Source organism: Microtus oregoni, unplaced genomic scaffold, assembly GCF_018167655.1.
Source record: "Microtus oregoni isolate MIOR12 unplaced genomic scaffold, Mior012 000004F_ref0000308, whole genome shotgun sequence".
Taxonomy (NCBI): Eukaryota; Metazoa; Chordata; class Mammalia; order Rodentia; family Cricetidae; genus Microtus; species Microtus oregoni.
In genome coordinates this window covers 1,084,045-1,099,151 of record NW_024543063.1, presented here as the reverse complement: position 1 = coordinate 1,099,151, position 15,107 = coordinate 1,084,045, and the positions used below count along the sequence as shown (strand labels likewise).

At 36.5% G+C, this 15,107-nt stretch overlaps 1 protein-coding gene across 1 annotated transcript in view; it reads right to left on the bottom strand.

Moving 5' to 3' along the window:
• Nucleotides 1–5,081: 5,081 nt before the first annotated feature.
• LOC121447632 (CMP-N-acetylneuraminate-poly-alpha-2,8-sialyltransferase-like) overlaps nt 5,082–15,107 on the bottom strand; it is a 97,575-nt gene continuing 87,549 nt past the window's right edge. Inside the window, 1 exon segment of the mRNA XM_041650994.1 lies at nt 5,082–9,329. Coding sequence (XP_041506928.1) covers nt 9,047–9,329 — 283 coding nt within the window. The 3' untranslated portion in view covers nt 5,082–9,046.

Sequence of the window (15,107 nt, the reverse complement as noted above, 5' to 3'; positions counted from 1 at the left end):
GTTAGCATAAAATTTTATTAAAACAAAACAGCAATAATAGACCTCGACATAAAGGGAAAAACTTTATACAAATTTCAACATACTTGTGCCTGATGAATATCACGTGAACAAGCCTACATCAGCCCTGTTACTGTTCTAAGCCTATGAGTCAAGGATCTGTTTGTATAGAAGGGCCTATGTCCAAGCATAAAGATTAATTAACACAGAAGCCAGCCCTGAACAGTACTGATGGTAGTGATTTTTCCTGGAAAACATCTGCTCCCAGCTGAGTGTGTTTGTATCTAGGCAGCACTAGCAGATGTGCTTAGATTCAACCCATCTGTGTGGTGTTGAGAGCCTGGGGCTGAGGAAGCAGCGCTGAACAGAAACTGGAGAGTGAGCGTACTGGTACTGTAAAACACTAAATTGTAGAAAATGCAAATTAGCACCTAATAGAAACCTAATCTGTCCTGCAATAATACTGTTGCCTTAAGAGTTGTGATATGTGTATATAAGTTAGCATGAGCAATAGTTGAGAAACAATGCTTAATAATGGGATTCTTCATAAACGGGACTCAGTCAGGAACAGTTGGTATTTTTCATTTTGTTCTTTTAAAATTTGAAAATGGATTCTTTTCTTATGCAATATATCCTGTTTCTAGTTCTCCCTCCTTCTACTCCTCCCAGTTACTCCTCACTTGCCCACCCCTCCAGGTCCATTCCTTTTCTTTCCATAATTAGAAAAGAACAAAATTATAAGAGATAAAAACCAAACATGACAAAACAAAATATAGTAATATGAAATAAAAACTATCATATCAAAATTGAACATGATAGTCCAATTGGAGGAAGAGTTCCAAAAGAAGGCACAAGAGTCAGAGATCCACTTTTTCTCATAGTTGGGAGTCCCATAAAACTGCTAAGCTATCAAATAAAATATATACTCAGAGGACCTGGTGTAGACCCATGTAGGACCCGTGTTTGCTGCTGCAGGCTCTGAGAGATCATATACATCTTACTTAGTTCATTCAGAGGGTCCTTGTTCTCCTGGTGTCCTCCATCCTTTCTGGTTTTTCCAATCTTTCTGTTTCCTCTTCCATGGGATAATCTGAGCTCTAAGGGGAGGAATTTGATGGATAGCTCTCATTTAGGCTATCTTTCTGCCAAGACTATCTTTTTGACTGTGGGTCTTTGCATCTGTTCTCATCTGCTACCAGAGAATGCCTCTCTAATGATGACTGCATAAGGCACTGATCTATGAGTATAGCAGAATATCACTAGGAGTCATTCTATCGATAATTTTGTGTATTTGGTTTTGCATAGATCTCGGGGCTACGTAGTCTCTGGTTCTTAGTTACCCAAGCATTGTCTGTCTTGAGTCTTGAATTCCCTCTTGTGCAGTGTGTCTCAAATCAAATCAGACATTGACTGATAACTTCCATAAGTTTTGTGCCACCATTTCCCTAGCATACTTTTCAGCAGGACAGATTTTTAGGTCAAAGGTTTTGTGTTTGGCCCGGTGCCCACATTTCTCTCTCAGTAGCCTGTAGAGCAAAGTATCAATTTTTGTGATTGTTATTGTGTTTTTTTATTAGTTTGTTTTGTTATGTTCAATAAATGAGAATAATTTATCTTACAAATATAATTCAGATAATAAATTAAAACATTATTAAGAGAAATGCCTGGTTTTTGAGAAAGCAAAACACTAAGTTAACTTGTGGCTAGATGATAATTTGGAGTGTAAAGCATTTCCTGAGAAAGTAGGAGTTTACAGACTTGATACACAGAATACTTGTTAAGAAGTTGTGCATGATAAACCTGCATTTGTACTTTCAAATCTGGGGAGACATAAACAGGAAGATTCCTGGGACTCTGTGGTGATACAGTCTAGCTTAATTTTTGAGCCCAACTTGGTGAGATCCTCCATCTCAAAAAAGCAGAGCATAGCCATGATAAATGACGCCTGGAGTTATCCGTTGGACCCCATACTTATGTACACACACTTGTACATACATACGCATGCATCTATACCCAAACAAATGTACACACATGTTTTTTCTTGCATTAAAATTTCATGGTGATGTTATAAAAATAATTTCAAAGCTAATATAAATTATTAAATATTATCTGACTTCTGAAACTAAAAAAATACAGTTTTCTGTATTGTAAGATACCAGTTCTTTTACTGTGTTACCAATTCAAATTTTTCTGAGTTTTCTTGGAGAATTATAGCATATTCATTCATAGAATTGGATTTGGAGAAACATATCATGAATTTCTTTAGCTTAATGAATACTTTAGAAATTTAATATTGGTGATTGTGCCAGAAATCAGCAAACTATCAGAAATCTGTAATCTGAGAGCAAAGAAATAAATTAGCTGTAATCATACCAGCATTCAATATTTTCATTGAAATTAGACATATTGAATATTTGAGTGACTATTATCTTACATTTCTTAGAATTGAAAGTAGCCTTATGTCTATTAGCTGATGAGTGGGAAATCAAAGTTGGTATTTGTAAAATTTGATATTATTGAAGTATTAAGAAAAATAAAATTATGAAATTCAGAGTCAAAGGTATAAAAATGGGATAAAAAAAGATTCTTTTCTTCCTACAGTCAGGTCCTACAGACCCAGAAGGATATGTATTTATTTATCATTTGCTGATGTTAGCTTGGAATCTTCAGATATGTGTGTCAGTGGGAATTAGTAAGGAATTACAAAAGCAAAGGATTTTCAAGGAATGGAAGATAGAATGTACTAGCACAAATAAAACAAAGGAAAGAATTAGAGAGGGATCGTTGAATTTGGTTCAAGGGATAGAAGGCCAGTTAAGAAGAGGACTGGAAGGAGACACAAATAGCGCAAAGGATTTTTGGGAAAGTCATCAGTTAATCTACTACTGTAGAGTTTCCAAATATATTTATGTGTGTGGGGGGGTTGGTATTACTTTAAGTGGAGTTTCCCTTAATTGGGGTGAATATGCTGAATACTATAAACGAACAGATAAAAACCTCAGATTACAGGCTCAATATAATGAATGTGTTGACTCTTTTGGAGTTGTCCATTGAGGTTCCAAGAACTCCAAACATCATAGATTATAGACCTTTGGTCAAGTTCTGCAAATGCAATAGAAGAACATATCACTGAAACCTCAAATATTTGAGTCAGAGAACATGCAAAATCTAAGCTTGTGCTGATCTGGGCACTTCATGTCAATCCTCTACTTCCCTATCCATAAAATTTAACATGCTTTTATTCTCACTCATCAAGTCTAATTTGTACTGATGGCATTTTCTTGGAGGTGTGGCTTTCCAGTGAACCATGCTCGACTTATGAGGGGCTAGACCTTTAGAGGAAACGGATTCTCCCTCAGCCAGCAGCTACCAGTCAAGAGTTGCTTGCCTTGGAGTAGGACTTTGGGGTAACATAGTGTCTAAATACTGAACTTTGGTCTAGCTTGAACTTGCACGGATCTTAAGCTTGATGCCATAATTACTAAGAGTTAATATGAGCGGCTGCCATGCTGTGTCAGAAGCATCTGTTTTCTTGTAGTCGTGCACTGCCTCAGGCCCTAAGATTCCTTTCCCGTCCTCTGACACAATGACCCCGATGCTTTAGAATGAATGACTGTGACACAGATGTCCCATTTATGCCTGAATATTCTGCAGCCTCTTCCTCGCAGCACATTGACTCGTTGAAGGTCTCTATAAAGATCACTGTGTATTGTAGAAAAACAATTTCTAACAAAGGACATGACTGCTAGTGATGAAAAAGCTTTGCTGAGGAGAGGAAAGAAACAAGAGTCAAGAGAGATAGTAGACTGTGGAGTCAGTGAGTTCAAGTCCTGGTTCTCTTACTTTTGAGTACTAGATGACATCGCATAACTATTTAAAAATATATGTCAAATTTGAATATTTGTAGTACCTATGTCTTATACTTTTTCTTCAAGTTCTGTCCATTTAATATGTATAAACTAGTTGGTACAGTATTTTGTTTGACTAGTGGGCAATTTAAGTACTATTAATATAAGATAGGTGAAAGACAAATTGGCCAAATAACTGGTAAGATACTTTAAGTGTTTGTTTAGTCTGTTTTTCAGTGTAAGTATAATCCATTGCAAATTAGTTTAGGTTTTTCTTTAGCTTCCTAGTTCCTCAGAGTATATATCATATTATAATGCTGTATTTTCCTGTGTGCATACTGAAGCTTGGTGAGGGCATGCTGTTCAGTCACTTGCAAAGCTAAACAACATACGAAATAGAGTGATGATATGCTGGCTAGCCACAATTTCAGACACTCAAATCTATTTTAAATTAAAACACACATTAATATTTGACTGTAAAAGTAGTACTTTTTTCAGCATGATGTGCTTTGACCATATCTCAGGAGCACATAGAATAAACATTATTTATGATACTGGAAAATAAATTTAAGTACAAAAGCATCCAGAACAAATAAAGTGACCTCTCAGCTTATCAAGCATCTCTTATGATTCCTTGATGGAGTCCTGCAAAGATTCAAAATTGTAGAATGTTGAAAGGGAAGTCATAAAATTACTTCTAAAGTGTTTTACAGAAAAGAGAGGCTATGTTTGAAAACATAAATTTGAAAGTTATTGAAAGGTATGGAAAATGCTTTAAGTAACTAGTCCTTCCAAATCATCTTCAGGAAGTCAATAAGCAAAGGGTCGCGATTTGTAGATGAATTCACAAATCAGCAGGTGGCCCTAGAAACTGTTGTGTTCAAGTCAAGCAGCACACTAGCCATGGACATTAAACCACACAGCTATATTTGCTAGTGCAAGTGTAAACCCGAAAGAAATTGCAGTGATCTGTGTTGTGAAATGTTCCAGAGTCAAAACCACACACAAAGTATTCCACCCCCAAACTGTTAAGGACTTCCCAATATTAATGTTGGTATGGCAATTACTCATATATCCATGAATATTTTTTAAAACAAATGTTTAGATCAATAATTGATCAGTAAGGCTGAGATGGAGAGGTTCTAAGCAGTAGTAAAGACTTCATAAAATCAGCCACCTAAACATTGGCATGTGAAGGGAAATCGAAGGCGCAGATAACAAAGATTAGAGGAAAAATTGAAAAAAAAGTAATTTAATTTATTTTACAATTGTACAAATGCTAAAGCAAGAATAGATAATCACTATACACAAATGACAGGGAACAGTGTTGAACAGGATACCTACCGAAGAAGCTTTATCTTCCCATTCCACGGATGGTATAAGAAAGACTCAGTAGCAACGATCCTATGCAGCAGAGCTATCTGTAAACACATTTTTCCTTCCTGCTATATACATTTAAAACGCTTGTGCTTTCAGCTACACAAAGAAACAGGATTTCTTAAAAGGTGCTACGTATTGGAGAAACACATGGCCTAGACCCACAATCAGAAAAAATTGCAATTTAAATACATTGCCAGCTTGAAGATATTTTTTTTTCTTTACTTTTGTTTGGAGAGATTTGAACATACTAGTCTCTTTACTATTACTCTAGGAAAGAACATATAATTTAGCTATAAAGTAGGTCTTCCTTAAAGCAGAGTAGTAAATGAAGTCTCAGAAGAACTTCTCTTTTTAAAGTGGGTCATGATCTCCAGGGAAGATCACAGTGCAGACCCTGAAGATATGTATAACACACATCAAGTTGTGCACATATTACAGACTCAGTGTGTACACACAGATATACATATATAACATGGTATATATGCATCACACATGTCTATTTGTACTATATAGATATATTTATAGCACGTATTTAATAAAATATCTATTTCTAGAAGGGTTGTATTTGGAGTTTGTTTATCAAATACAAACAATGACCTTTACCTGTTTTTATTAAAACCTTGGTATATTGACAACATTTAATGGGTAAACTTCCAACTTTGTAGAGATAACAGCTAACTATACACAACGTTTCCCATCCCCTTCCAAAACTATAGATAGTCCTGACAGGTATCACATGAAAACAACTCTGGGAACCAAATATCACATAATGTGTGTTATGAATAAAGTGGCACAACTAGAAAGAAAAAATCACTGCTCACTCCTTCTTCAGTAGTAGCTGAGGAACTTGTATGTACACTACCCTCGGCACTTCTTAAATAAAGCATTTCTGTAAGCATATATGTAGAAGTTTTCAACAGCAATCCATATACAGTTCATATGATGTACAATGCATGAAGACATTCGAATGCCCAGCACTTTCCCCCAGAAAGAAATTCTTCCACGGTAGTTTCGTTATTCCCATGGGCTGCATCACTGGATTGGCCCTGATCATCTGTTACTGATTCACATTTTCTTCCAGCAACTTGCTATTAAGTACAGATCATACTGAATAATAATAAGAAGAATATTTCTGTGGTCTCTTCATGTCAATAGCACAGTAGCAACCATGTGACCTCAATGACTGCGATATATCACAGTCATTTGCCTAGGCCTTCCCAGGTGCATGACTAAATCATGAAAAAGGAAAGAAAACATTAAAGCTGTGGGCATATCATATAAAGGAAAACACAGATACTTCAAGTATATACTTATAATTTGATTTTGTTATGATCCCTCAGGCCATCGTGTGTGTGATATTGTAATTCTTTTCCTCGCTTGAACTATTAGCCTTCATTGCTCTCTGCCTTTTCCCTGTAAGACGGCCGTGATGGGGATCGAAGTGTGAGGGCGAATGCAAAGGTGTATGTTAGAGAAGAAGTGCTCTCACGCGGCATTTCCACTGTGAGCACTAAATACCTTCAATTGAATCCGCTCTTCTGCATTGAAAGTTCCCTGAGATGAACAAAAGTAGTTTTCTTTCAAATCTGAAGCCCTTTGGATGCTGAACATTTTCCTAACTGGGCAAGCGTTTAGAGAACACAAAGTGTGGGTGAAGAATCCATGTGAAGACGTTGAAAAGGCACTACCCAATGTGGCTAAGGGATGAACAGCAATGTAGGGAATGGTGGATGGTGTGGTGTGTTTACTGGGGACTGAATGTTGTTTAATCATATATTTCTTCTTTCTGAAACTGCAGTCAAAAGGCTATGTTGCTGCTTTCAAATACATACTTTGAATAAGTGCCAAGTTGGTATATCCTTGTTAAATTAGACTTGTGACTTCTAGATTTCTATGGAATTCATGTTACGTGCTGCTGGGAATACTTATCTGCACAGAGTTCAAAGTAAATTTTATGTTACCCACTTTTCAATTGTCAAATAAATTAGACTTTCAATAGGCATTCATATAACATGTATCTAATACTTTCAAATTTTCAAGTAGATAAGGATTTTAATGACAAAAGCATGTTGAGATTATCCATAGTTTTTAAGAATCTTCCATATGCACTCAGTTTTGTTTTGTGATAGATATACAGATTCTCAGAAAATGTTCTTTTTATCCTGAGATTCTGCAGATTTTTAAAAGCAATAAAAGCTATTATTAAAAATATTGGTAACTGCAGTACTGTGACAATTCTTTTCCATAGTATGGATACATATATGTATACTATATACGTACATTTCCCCTACTCTCTTCATTCATTTTGAGATTGCCTGTCCTACAAAAAAACAAAACATTCACAGTTTTCATACTATTTCTGCTTTCTTCAGAGTGCCTTCCCCAAGAAACGAGAAGTCATATGAAGTTGCTGTGGGCCAAAGCAGAAGTGAGACCGTAGCTTCTGCTTTCAGAAGAAACAGAAAACGGGCCCACCGGTCACTTCAGTCACGTATCTAATCATTCTAAATTACCCCATGAATAACTTTATGTTTCTTTAAAATGAAGTAATAATGGAACTGTACTTAACTGCAAAAAAATAATAATCCTTGTCGATTGAATTCATTTTAAGTGCACAATGCTGATATATTATTATTAAACTGCTTTGAATTAACCATCTCTTCTGAAAACAAATCTCAATTAGTCATGTTACTTTGTAGAGAGAAATCTTAAAATTGTGTTAAGTGGTGCACATTGATCTTAGCATCTGAATAACCAGGATGATATCTCAGAACTAGTAGTAACATCTCAGCTATACCAACCCAACATTTATTCTACAGGGCAATGTGTTTCCACGAAGATATTAGAAAATATCAAAGGTATAAATTAAAAGGATTTGAATTTGAAATTTTTTAAATACTTAGAGCCAAGTTTTATAGCAACGATGTGATCATTTTAATAATATATCCCTTTAATGTAAGGAAAATGGCATACTGTGTAGGAACATGGTTTAATCTTTGGTACCAAGAGCAACTTTGCAATTTTTAAAATATCACTCCTTCACAATAGTTTACTATTATTGAGTGCTATATTTTGGCTGGTACCTGCCACACCATTGATACATAATCCAGAGATTTATAACTGTGCAAAACAAAACAAATAAACAAAAATTTGGTGTGATTCCTGCTTAAAAAGCAAAAGAATTTTAAAAAGGACTGTTTGATGTTTATTTTCCCCATCTATCTGTGTTTCCCACTTCTATACCTCAAATAAATTTCTAAGCACCCTATACCCCAACCAAAATAAGTTTCAGAAGACAAACACAAACACAAGCAGAACCTAAACACGATCATCATTCTCAGTGTCCTGACTAAAAGTTCCCTCCAGTTTCTTCATCTCATGGATTTCATTCTTTGAACTCGTTCCTTCTTCGATGTGGTGAGTAAGGATGCTTTAATTTCCCAAGCGCCGAGTCGTCTCCATGGTTCCGCTTCCAGTGTGCTTGGCATTACAGTGGCTGCTCCACAGTGATGAACGTATTCGCTTTGTTAATTAATGATGAGTGTACTGTTGGATCTTGTAAACACTACTGAAAATACATTCAAACTGTATTCTTCGTGGAAGTGGCACTTACAAGGACCCTTGCAGTCAGAATATTTGCTAGCTAGAGCACTTTGCAGGTATGTCATCAGCTGGTGGTGGGTTCACACGGACTTCCATTTCAGTTATTCAGTCAGTTGGTGGAGGCAGAAACCCAGCCTTGTTTTGGATCCTGTTTCTAAATCTCCAGAAGCATCTTTAGAAAAAAGTTTGCATCCAGGTTTTACCCTTCAAAATGTGCTTTATTGCTTCATGCACTTCCCCGTGGTCAGTTTTAGCGCGCCCCTGTTGTGCAGCACATTCAATGTTTTAAATTCTAGTGGCATTCGGTGAGGACTGGCGTTGGAAAAGTATCTATATTTTAAGTCGTCATAGTAATGGTATTTGACAGCTTTTCCATTCAAATCCTTAGGGAAGGGCCAGAAGCCATACAGGTGAATTTCATCACAGAATCTGGTAGCCAGTGTGTACATAAGGAGGCCTGTGCTGGGTCTCTTGATAGGAACTTTGTTGGTCAGCCAGTAACTAGGGGAAACAAAAACAAAAGTAAAACAGAAGAAAATGTACAGTGGCATATAATATATTCTATAGAAATTACAGCCTATAGCAAACAAAATGCACATTTGTCAATAAACTTTTCAGTGATTAATGCAAGTAGTGTTTATGTACTTAGAAAAATTTATACTTTTATGGGTTTTTTTTGGTATTTATTATCTAACAGATTTTTGAGTCCATAAAAACAGCCAGAAGACTAAAAACATAGGTTATTTCTGTTCTATAATACCCAGTTCTAGATTGATTAGGGATAAACATTTATTCAATATTCAGAGTAGAATCTTCCAAGAAAGGTATAAGTATCACTGCAGAGGCACAGCATTAAGGACCCAACTTTGACTGTCAGCAGTCACATTAAGGCCTGGGATGGTATGCAGAGATAGGTGGATCTAGAGTGTCACCTGTCACCTTGTCAATCCTGATTGGTGAGCCACGGGGCCCAGAAGTCCAGCTAGAGACATATTAAGAAGAAGAAGGAAGGGAAAGAGGGAGAGATGGAGAACGGGAAAAAAGATGTACAGACAGACAGACACATACTCACGCACAGGCACAAACAGAGAAAGAGAGGGGGAAGGGACATTCTTGAGAAGCAGCACCCAAACTGACCTTCCGCTTCAAACATACACATGAACAGCCTCAAACACACAAAAAGAGCCAAATGAACGGTTAACTGACTTTTTCAACTCCAGTCATAAAACCGTATTTTAATCATGAATATTTCTTTACCTCAAACACACATACACAAACACACACACACACACACACACACACACACACACACACAGAGACATGAGCAATAAAAAATAAATCTAATTTTATAATAAACTAATACAGAATTCATTCTTTATATAATTTATACTTTCAAATTTTTTATTGATAAAATATGTTCCCAGACAACTTCTGTTTACTCCTACCCCACCTTTTTATTTCCTGCCACTTCTGCCACCTATTATTCCTTCCTATAGGTCCCTTCCCACATTCCTGCCTTTTTGTTTTATTTTGTCACCCTTGGTTTTTAACCAGGACTGCTGTGGGACCATAGTTTCTTTTTAAATAGGTAAATGCATCTCTACATTGAACATTTTTCATAACATTAACTGGTAACCACAATAAAATGCTTCAGAATGTTCAGATCCATTGTCAAATTTTGCTGGCCGTAAACCCTGCAAATCCGCAGTTAACCATCACCTTTAGTAGGAAGGGAGTTTCCAACGCTCTGGGCACATTCATTTCCTTAAAGAAAATGGTGTCATGAGAAAAACAACCAAAAGGGGAAGAGTGTGACTGTCCTGTTACTTTAAACTGGTTTTGCTTAAAAAACAGTATACTTAATATATGTATGTTTTTAATTATTGTCTTCACTATCATCTCAAACTTTGAGAAATATCCCTGCTTTCCAAATGTGAAGAGGTAATTTTAGATACTGCCCATTGTTTCTCTTACCGTGTTACCTTTGGATTTTATGCATTATCTTCTCCTTTTAGAAGTTTTTATTTAATTTTAAAAGTATTATGAGTGTGTTCATTTGTTGTTTTGTTTTGTTTGTTTGTTTTTTGCTTGATTTGCCTGCATGTATGTCTGAGTATTACATGTATTGCATACATGTTTAGTGTCAGTGGAGGCCAGGAAAGGGCATCTGAACCCCAGAAGCTAGGTTACAGACCGGTGTATGCAACCAGGTGAGTGCTGACAATTGAACACAGGTCCTCCTGAGGAGTGGCCCATGCTCTTGACCATGGAGCCATCTGCCTGGGTCTCTTTGCAGACAATTTAATGAAATGGTTCATAGAAGTTCAAATAAATTTTGAGTACTGACTATGAAAACAATCAAAAGAAATTAAATGCTATTTTATCCCAACAGCTTATCAACATAATTGCTTTCAAAATTGACCCAAAACATGCAAAACAGGGAAGACATATCAGTCTTGTTAGTGTCTTGACTTTCCTACTTTTTACTATTTATTTCAAGTATGATTGGTGTGATGGTCAATCATCAGCTCCAACTTACTGCACTTCAAATCCCCGAGGACACTGCTCCAACCCTTTCTGGTCTGTTTGTGAGCATTTCTGGAGCAGACTTCCTAAGTCTGGAGAACTCATACCTCAGCTGGTACTGCGCCATGGGCTAGCAATCCACAGAGAATAACGGGGAAAGGAGAAGATGAGCAGATCTCACGCTTTTCCCTTTCTCTGCTTCCTGAAACCTCATGCCATGAACTGATTTGCCAAGTCTTCCCTACCATGGTGGACCCCTGAAACCATAACTCAAATGAATCTCCCCTTCTTTAACTTGTTAGATATCTTTATCATGCTGACTGAAAAATCGATATAATTGGTCTTACACTTTCTGCTGTTTCTTTGGTGGTGGCATTTAACTCAGGGCCTTAAATGTGGAAGGAGACTATTTTAGCACAACACCCAGTTCATAGAAATTTATGCTTTTTTTAGTTTTTTTTTCATTTGATAAATGCCAACTCTAAACATTTTGAGATATGTAAAATGTGTTGCAAAGTTATATCATTACAGCTGTGCATCCCTGTTTTCAAAATATATGAGTTATAAATATTTTTTAAAGGCAGACTATCTGGATCCTCTTTTGATCAAATAGTAGATAACCAAGTAAAACTCATAGCCTATGTGTTGTTAAATTCATTCAGGAACCAGAGTGAATCTGCTATTAAACCTTAATGTGACCCTTTAAGGAGGCTGGTTATGAGTCTCTGTGTGTTCTAGTAAAGCAGAGGTTTTACACATGGTATGATTATCACAGGAAAGTTTAGATGATTTGAGAATCGTCACAGTGGTGAGGTAGTGAAATTGGTAGTTTTGAAAAGATGCCTGTGTTATTTACAACTGCCGAAGTGAAGCTTAGCAAAGCCAATGCAAAGTCAATCTGAGCAAAAATATTCCCATCAATGGTACTGATTGCAAATGTTTGGCACTACAATAAAAGTTCTACGGAATCATTTCTAAAGTGAAAACCGTATTACCAGCAGGAAATAATGTAGTAGTTTACTATTTTTGAGAATTCATGTCCTTCTTATCAATAAATATGTTCTATTTTATAATTCATAAGAAATCCTGGAAGTTCTTTAACTATTTTTGGGCAAAAATATATGAGAAAAACTATAAGCCACATGATTGTTAAGTGCAATGTCAGCAAGAAATGCTGAAAGAAAATTATCTACCTAAATGGTTCAAAACAGGGTTAGAGGTATATGAACATCCGAAAATTTTTAACCCAAGGATTTCTTAGTAGGACACTACAGAATATAATTGAAATTGTAGCAAAGAATCCTAAAAGTGTGTTTTATCTGGAAATAGTTTTGGAAACTTGTATTCCAAATAAATTAATTTATGCAGTTAACAATGTAGACTTAATAATTTAGCATTAGCAATGCTAATAGAGAAGCAACTTCATTAGTAAGGCCTGGCTTCCTAATGAAGGCACAGCTATGTCTCTATTTCCTGTCAATTATAAATAGAATAGCAATGAACATGGATGAAGAGCAATGAAGCAGGTATTTATATAGTAAGATGGACAATCCTTTGGCTATAATTCCCCAAAGTGCTGTAACTGAATCATGTGGTAGTTCTATTTCTGGGTTCTTTTCAGCAACCTTCATATCACACTGAGGTCTATAGAGGTTGTAGCAGTTTTCACTAGCACTGAATGACTGTTCCTTTTCCCTCACATCCATGCCATCCTCTGTCCTCATTCAGGGTTTTGATTCATAGCTTTTCATCTTAGTCATTAGGAAAGATGAATTTTCAATGTGGTTTTAGTTTTGATTTTTGTGAAGACTAAAAATTTTGAACACATCAAATTTTTTAGCAGTCTGTATTTCATCTTTTAAAACTCTCTGTTTAGTTCTATGCCCCATTTGTAACTGGATTGTTTCTTTTCTTGATGATTAGTTATTTATAGTCTAGACGCTAACCCTATGTCAGATGTATAAATGATAGTGCTTTCTCCCATTCTGTAGGCTGCCTCTTCACTCAACTGATGGCCTCCAGAGAGAACTAACGAAACAGGAAGGGTTGGTTAAAGAATATGTGGACTGGGAGAACCAGGCAGAGGAGGACATATGGAATGGATAAATAGGTAGAAAAGGAAATATGGGACAGATAAACTAATACTAAAGAATTATTTTAAGTGATATGAAAATCTAATGTTATAAAAGCTTCCTATAATACATATATAAAATAGACTGAGAGAATGAAATAGTCCTCTAGTGTGATGACAGTACCCCTATAGACACAATAGGCCAAGAAATGAAAAGCCCAAGGTGAAGGAGTGGGTTACATTCTGGAATTTCTGACTAACGTGGAAGTGGTTCACGTACCCCCAATATTACAGGTCACTGCCATTGTTCTCCACAACCCGCCATAAATTTATAGTAAAGCACAACTTCTGAAGACCAGTGATGGAACCCAACGATATAAAACAGTTGTTTCCTTAAAGCCTAACCCTACTAGCTAACTTTCACAGTGCTCTAATGAACTCCATTCACTACCAGAGGGGAATGGTAATTGTCAGCCTTACTAAGCTGTGAATCCTAGGAGTTATAATAGCAAGCATCCTGAAAAGACATGCCCAACAAGGCAATAATGACAAAATTGTTATGGGAGTATCCAATCAGTTCTTCCTAATTGGATTTAATGTCTGCTTCACAAGATCAAAATTCATACATGGAACCATTATTGGTGCCCAAGACCCATGATGAGATAAATCATAGATCATCAGAAGGAACTTATTATTATTTTGCCATAGAGACACAGTATTGAACTAATTCATGGACTATTGCTATACTTATAGATAAGTACCTCTCAAGCTGCATCGGAAATTCTGCTGTTGTTTTGACCCCATGCCTAAAACCTGTGCAATCTCAAGGCAGATAAAATTCCACCATGGTGGAAGGGAGGTTGGCAAGAATTCTCACCCCCAAATGATAAACTATTGGCAGCTGCTGATAGCACAAATTGGACCCAAATTGTTTTTTGTTTGTTTGTTTCTGTTTTTGTTTGTTTTTAAATGAGGGCAAAATTTGGGTGATCATGAAAAGAGGTGAGTAGGCTCAGAATACAAAAAATAAAGTTCTCAAAGATTTACCAAAATAAGTTTAATTTTTAAATGCCAGACACACATTTAGATTCTACTGGCATACATACTTGTAATGAATATGAAAAGCAGAAGATTCCTGCCAACTAATTACCACAGTGATATCTGAAAATTTCGAGACTAATACCCTTTCTTTTCCCATCACAAATGTCTTCCCTTGAAGACAGCAGCCACTCTAGCTGTACAGATCTAGGAACTGGAAGAAAGCATTACCTCCAGCTGTCCTCCTTCTGGGCAGAATTAGATGGCCATCTGTACTGTGGTTTTATATCCACTAATTAATAGTCCTACTCAGTGCCTAGCTCTTCCATACATTTTGTCACACAGGTGATCCTTTAGGCTAAATGGCCCTATGTGAAATTTCCTACCACTTTCTGAAAGGATTTAAAGACCCTATTTTATTTAGGTGGATTTTTTTTTTGTTTGTTTTGTTTTGTTTTGTTGTTCGAAACAAGGTTTCCCTGTAGCTTTGAAGCCTGTCCTGGAACTCCCTTGGTAGACCAGGCTGGCCTCGAACTCACAGATATCCGCCTGTCTCTGCCTCCCAAGTGCTGGGATTACAGGAGTGCGCCACCACTGCCTGGCTTTAGGTGGATTTCTTAAGGCTGACCTCTGGACCACTATGG